The 7337-nt window shown below is 43.5% G+C and overlaps 1 protein-coding gene across 1 annotated transcript; it reads left to right on the plus strand.

Moving 5' to 3' along the window:
- Window positions 1–3251: 3251 nt before the first annotated feature.
- On the plus strand, window positions 3252–6280 carry LOC122919707. The gene is made up of 3 exons (XM_044268890.1): window positions 3252–3432; window positions 4283–4436; window positions 5971–6280. Exons 1-3 carry the CDS (start codon window positions 3252–3254, stop codon window positions 6278–6280), a joined length of 645 nt encoding a protein of 214 aa, XP_044124825.1.
- Window positions 6281–7337: the final 1057 nt, after the last annotated feature.

Here is a 7337-nt window from a genome sequence, read left to right on the forward strand (position 1 = left end):
TGTGGTCATAAAATGTGATATACGATGTTATGAAGATGTGTTTGTGTTATGCTTGTTTATTGCACCTTATGGTCCTGGGTTCCTGTGTGATGTGTGTTGTGTGCTGTGTCCCTTGTAGTGGATAGCAGCACTTGCACATGGGTTCCAGGCTTAGTGTCTGTGGCAGGTGAATGTTGTGTTTGTGGCATGTACCTGCCATTGCCATAAGTTGTATATGTTTCCCCTTCCTTGCAGCTTGGCCAGTGAGACTCCTGTTCCTCCGTATCCAGAAGGAACAGGTCGTCTTACCCTGCTCCTAGTTTAGGGCCACCCTGAGGGCTAGCAGGGACTTCAAGGTTCCAGAGTATGAGCCCTCCTACCATCAGGGTCGGCTCATACAGCTAGGAGTCAGGGTCAGATTAGGGATGCGATTAGGAGGTGACCTGCTCCCTAATTCTGTCGTCCTGGTCGAGCAGCGACCACCATCTTCTGTCATCGCACGGCTGAGGGTTTTTCCCCATCCTCAGCCGTGACATTGGCACATCCGATCATTATGATAGCCAAGAGACGCCTGTTGACTAATGGGTTAACTACTGTTGTCCCCTCCTACACCCATGTTAGGCTTAAAGCTATTCTTTTTGGAATACGCGACAGAAGGAAATACCGGAAATGGCGCTTAACGGAAGTGAACTTCATTATGCAACCATTTACTGTAGATTGACACAACGGCATCTGAAGAAGGAAATAAAGGGATCCTCGGGGAGCTTAGAAATAGGAGGTATCACTAGATAATTGGGATAATTCTAAGCACCTATTGGCTCACCCCGTCCTCTATCTGATTGCTTCTATGAGACCAGTTCATTCTTTCTTCATGGTCATCTACTGTACGGCGTAGCTTTGATGTTCCTGCACTCAACCATATTGTAAGGAATTTCTTCCACCTTTATTGCTTCTATCTCCCGTTCTGGGCTATGGTCACATGAAATATAAAATACTTAATCCAGCTCACCTTTCTGGTGGAATTTGTAGTCCCGGCTCCAGGGGCCCTGGGGAAGTGTTCCGTGGCAAACTGCAGGTAAATGAAGAAAAAAGGTCCCGGAGACAAAATGAAGTTCCTCTGTCAGCTCTTCTTTATTGATCACATGAAGTTAACAGACAAAACCACCTCCTACATGGCATGGCGTTGACGCGTTTCGGGTTAGTACCCTTAGTCGTAACAACTTATCAAGTGTGGCCCCTCAATTTATAGGGGTTGGAGTACGCCCTCCCCAGCCACGAGGAAGGAGTCTCCAACTCCATAGGCTGCCACATACAATGACACACCTTTTCGTTTGCTGTGTTAATCACTGATATAATTGGTAACACACTGTGTGGACACCTCTCTGAGGATATTAACCCCAGGAATGCCATGGTACTATATTCTGGCAAGAAAACCGCACAGTGTGAACATGCCATCATCAATTAAAAATATAATATCTTACAAGAACAAACAACATAAAACAAAAAATGACCTTCTGGTTTCCAGCTGGTTGGAATTCATGATATTAAAGCAGATTACATTGAACAATTTGTCTGTAATTCTATTAGTTGTTAGTGTCTACGGATGACTTGGTGTTCCCAAAGACAACTTGCAAAAGCCTATTGTGTTATTCGCAGGCAGCAGCCACTACATGCGCGTAACACAATGAAATATATGGCCTTCGATGCACTCTGGAAGAGCCAACTCAAACGGTCTTGTGGACAACCAAAAGCAAGAGAGAAAAACCGCCCTGTCTGACCAGGGTCCTATGTATTGATGAACAGAGATGTGTGCAAAAACCAGGCTACCTGGGTTATCATCGAAATTTCTATGTTGGGGGAGTTTTATTTGGAAAACATATGCTATACTATCTCCTTATATTGTTAGGGATATATATTTGTTGTTCTCTTAATTTGGTAACTCACTGATAGATAATATTAATTCTTTTTTCAAGTTGAGACCTGTTGGAATTCTAGTAGCAAGTCTGAAAATCCAATAGGCTTCTCGGAGAAGGATTTTTTTCCGATGATCTCCGCCCCTTTTAGGGGTCAGAACTCGCTCTATAGCAAATGCCTGAAAAAATGTCACTTAACGAGCATGTTTTTGTATAAAATGCCTTGCTATATTTGAAACATTCAGGATATTCGGATTATTAACATAGTTCAAATGTTCGAGAATGCGACTTTTAAGCTTACGAGCTGTGCTGCCCACATACATTAGGTCACAATGCGTACATCTGATTACATAAATGACACCTTCCGTGTTGCAATTTATGTAACTACGAATAGGGAATTTGCACGTGTGATCTGAATTTTCAAATGATTTTGTGGGAAACACATATTCGCAAGTTTTGCAGGGATTGCCTCCACATTTGGTAAATCCTTTATAGATAAGCCAATTTTGCTTGAAATTTGTTCCCCTACTGCTGGCAGTGTACAGGGACGGAGACAGCGAGCAGGACAAGGTAGTGGCCTTTCTAGATACAATTCTGCATCCTGATATAAGAGCTTGATACAGTATATTATCATCGTATAGAATGGGTAAACATTTCTTTATCACAGAACTGATTGTGTTGAATTCACTACTATAAGTTAAAGATAAAGTAGGAAGCTTGTTCTGGTCACCGTCTCCGGAGGCCTCCACACTGCCAGCAGGGGCCTTCCTACCTAGTTTGTGCCTTGGCTTTCCAAATAGCATATCCTTTCTTTCTTTCTGTAATGCTATCTTCTCCTCTTTTATCATCCAACCTGGATAATTTCTGTCCCTCAATCTTGTTTCCACTTTGCTAAATTCTTCTTCTAATTCCTCTGCTTTACTGCAATTTCGGACTGTATGTGTAAATTCACCCACGGGGATTGCTCTTAGGGTCCATTCACACGTCCGTTTTTTCCTTCCTGATCTGTTCCGTTTTTTCAGGAACAGATCAGGACCAGATCTGGACCCATTCATTTTCAATGGGTCCTGGAAAAAATCGGACAACACAATGTGTGCTGTCCGTTTCCGTTGTTCCGTTCCGCATGTCCGTTTAAATATAAAACATGTCCTATTCTTGTCCTGAAAAATCGGATCCTGGTACAATGCAAAGTCAATGGTTCCGCAAAAAACGGATGACATTCGGATGTCCTTCCGTATGTCATCCGTTTTAAACGGAATCCGTTCCTGGAAATTAAATCCTGCCCACAGAAAACAAAGGGGAAGGGCTTGGCAGAGCTGGATCCAGATTTGTGAAAATCAGACTGGAGAAGTTGACAAGATGCCACTGTATGATGTGGAACGTCTGATTACGTTGATTGAGGAGCGTCCCAATCTATGGGATACACGGCTGGAGTCATACCATGACCGAGTTTTGAAAGATAGGTCCTGGGAGGAGATTGCCAAGGAACTTGATGGGGCAGAATTTGCGAAAGCAGATGCCAAGAAGCGTCAAGTCATCAGTGAGTAATTTATATATGTTTAATATGTCTGGTCATATTTCTTGTATGAAATGCATGTACTCAGGAAGGTGTAAACTATGGCTCTCCTAACTACTACTCCTCCTATGACATGCTGTCTAGAGTAGTAGTTTTTCAGCATTTGGAGAGCAGCAAGCTGACCATGCATTCCATATAGAATTACTATCCAGGTTTTTAGGCTTTGCAAACTTTAAAAATCCTTACATCAAAGATTTTTACTTTGCAAACCTGTGCATAGCAAGGCATTCATATACATCTGCATATGCATGCTTTTTGAGCTGGTTTGCAAACATTTTAACCCCCCAGTCCCAGATGGTTGCTATGCAAACCTGTGCAGAGCAAGGCATAAATACAGCTGCATATGGCTACATTTTTTTTTTGGCCCTTGCAAACATGTTAACTCCTTATAGCATGGCTGCTCAAGCTGTGGCCATCCTGCTTCGGACAATCTACAACACCTAACATGCCATGCTATAGGCCAGTGTTTCCCAACCAGTGTGCCTCCAGCTGTTGTAAAACTACAACTCTCAGCATGCCCGCACAAACAAAGGCTGTCCAGGAATGCTGGGAGTTGTAGTTTTGCAACAGCTGGAGGCACACTGGTTGGGAAACACTGCTATAGGCTGATAGCTGTAGCCTGTGCAGAAATGATGGGAGTTGTAGTTTGGAAACAGCAGGGGGGCCTGAGGTACTGCATGCCACCCTTTACAGCTAAAACTTTAAATTGAGTAGATTAGTGTTTGAATAGTGTGTAAATCTCATATATGTTTTTTTTTAATATTGCAAATGTAAAATATATGTCAGTTTATTCTTTTTTCTTTTTTTATCCCAGTCAATAAAATAAAAAACCGCTGGTACTCTTGCCGGGACCAGTTCAAGCGGGAATTGAACCTGCGGCATAAAAGTGGAGATGGGTCCTTGGCCAAAAAGCCTTATCTATATACTGAACATTTACAATTTCTAAGGCCTGTAATGGAAACCAGACCGTAAGTAATGTTTGAATAATATTATATTATATTTCAATGTCATCTTGATGAGTATAGTTTGGTTCTTTTCTGACTGGCGTTTCGCGGTCGACCTGTGAAATCAGTTTTTAGGCCGGCGCAAGCGGTCCAAAAATGACAAGATAAGGACCAATGCATTCTGATTGGATATGGATCCATTTAGAATGCATAAATTTTACCGGCACCATGCCTCTTTTACTAAACATGCTGCGCTTTTTGCACTGGCCAAAAAACCGGAACACTTGTCGCAAGGCCGGATCCGTAAGGCTATTTTCACACTTAGCTTTTTTTTGCTAGAATAATGCAGACGGATCCGTACTGAACTGAGCCTCCGTCTGCATTATTATGATCGGATCCGATCGAACGCTAGCCGAACGCTAGTGTGAAAGTAGCCTAAGTGTGGAAATAGCCTAGGACGGATCCGTCCAGACTTTCAATGTAAAGTCAATGGGGGACGGATCCGCTTGAAGATTGAGCCACATTGTGGCATCTTCAAACGGATCCGTCCCCATTGACTTACATTGAAAGTCTGGACGGATCCGCACGGATCCGCACGCCTCCGAACGGCCAGGCAGACACCCGAACGCTGCAAGCAGCGTTCAGCTGTCCGCCTGTCCGTGCGGAGGCGAGCGGAGCGGAGGCTGAACGCCACCAGACTGATGCAGTCTGAGCGGATCCGCCTCCATTCAGACTGCATCAGGGCTGGACGGCTGCGTTCGGGTCCGCTCGTGAGCTCCTTCAAACGGAGCTCACGAACGGAATACCGAACGCTAGTGTGAAAGCAGCCTAAATGATGTATGAAGAATTTAGATGTGCTCCTGGAGATGGCGAACCAAAGGGATCCGTCCTGAGGTACAATGTAAGTAAATGTGAATGGATCCTTTTGCAGTTACACAATATGGTGCAATTGTAAACGGATCCATTTCCAATTGCCTTTCATTGTAAAGTCAGGAGTCCCTATTAATATACCATTGGATCAGATTTTTTTCCTATCCAATGGTATTTTTTATATTGAAACGTCCACATCACCATGAGAAAGCCTCTATGTTATAAAATACCAGGCATGCTCAACCTGCGGCCCTCCCGCTGTTGCCAAACTACAACTACCAGCATGCCCGAACAGCATACAGCTATCAGCTTACAGCAGGCCAACGTGGGAGTTTTAGTTCGACAACACTCATTGAGTGAGGAATCCTGTGGGTTTAGTTGAACTAGATAGTCAATCTATCCTGACAGAATCAGTTATTCTCATCAGCAGTGGGCCTATGGTTTTTTCATATCCAATAGCTTGGATAGTGACCCTGCGTCATGCAAACTGTTAGCAACTAGCAACTCTCACAATGGTCCTATGGTTAAGAGGATTTCTGTATGCCGTTCGGAAATGATGGGAAATGTAGGTCGGAAACTGGTTGACGTTTCCCAGATCTGCATGTCTGTCAAATAATAATCTTTTTTTTTTTTTTTTTGTTTCTTGAATAATTAACTTTTATTAATACTTCTGAAATTTTTTTTACAGGACCGTTGATAACCTCTGCAGTGCTCTGGAGGCTGACCAAGCACCATCTGGCCCAGCTTCCCCAGAAAATCCATCGGCCCCTCCATCCACGGATGAAACTCCGCCATTAGAACCAGTCAGGGAGGATGTCCCGGAAAATCGCACAGTGCCACAGCAGATAAGCACCCAGCCTCGTTCCTCGGGTAGACGTAGGGGTCCCCCTCCCCACGATTCTGGTTTAGATACTAGAGCCATTGTTGAAGCAAGGGTTATGGACTATTTAAACCAGAATCGTGGTGAGAGTGCGGACGAAACTATGATAAAAGTTTAGTGCCCTTACTAAAAAAAATACCCGAGGAACGAAAAGCTCGGTGTCTATCTGCTGTGGCACTGTTGATGGACCTATTTGCAGGTCCACAAGAACCATTGCAAACTGTGCACAATTTAGAGCGGGACCGCGATGCAATGCTGAATTGGAGGCCATATGCTCCAACGTTTTCTCAGCATCCACCCCATCTCGATTCCATCACGGAGACAGCTCATCCCTGGGGAGTTATCAATTCGAGGCTGGACACCCCAGTTCTTCACAGGCAACTCATCTCCCAAGTTCCAACCCTGGCCCTTTTACAAGGGATCTTTTTGAACTTTAATTTTTTTTCCAAAAAAATTGTTTTCTAAAATAAATGGCATTTATCATTTCAAAAAGTCTATTCTTTTTTTTCTTTTTTCTGAGCACCAATCATGTTTCCTGAGGTTCTACAGTGCCCAGACAGTAGAAAACCCTCACAAATGACCCCATTTTAGAAAGTAGACCCCAAGGTATTCGCTGATTGGGCATAGTGAGTTTATAGAACTTTAAATTTTTGTCACAAGTTAGCGGAAAATGATGTTTTTTTTTTTTTCAAACAAAGTCTCATATTCCACTAACTTGGGACAAAAAATTAAAACTTTCATGAACTCACTATGCCCATCACGAAATACATTGGGGTGTCTTCTTTCCAAAATGGGGTCACTTGTGGGTAAGTTATACTGCCCTGGCATTCTAGGGCCCCTAATGTGTGGTTATTAATTTTAAATAAATGTGTAAAAAATGGCCAGTGAAATCCGAAAGGTGCTCTTTGGAATGTGTGCCCCTTTGCCCACCTAGGCGGCAAAAAAGTGACACACATCTGGTATCGCCGTACACCCCAAAACACATTGCCCAACTTCTCCTGAGTACGGCGATACCAGATGTGTGACACTTTTTTGCAGACTAGATGATTTTTACGGATACATGGATCGGATCCGCAAAACACATGCGGAGTCTATATGGGCTGATCAGTGGTTCCTAAAGGGTTAATAAGTGACGGGGGGGGGGGGTGTAGTGTAGTGTAGTAGTGTTTGGTGCT

Source organism: Bufo gargarizans, chromosome 9 (genome assembly GCF_014858855.1).
Source record: "Bufo gargarizans isolate SCDJY-AF-19 chromosome 9, ASM1485885v1, whole genome shotgun sequence".
Lineage (NCBI taxonomy): Eukaryota > Metazoa > Chordata > Amphibia > Anura > Bufonidae > Bufo > Bufo gargarizans.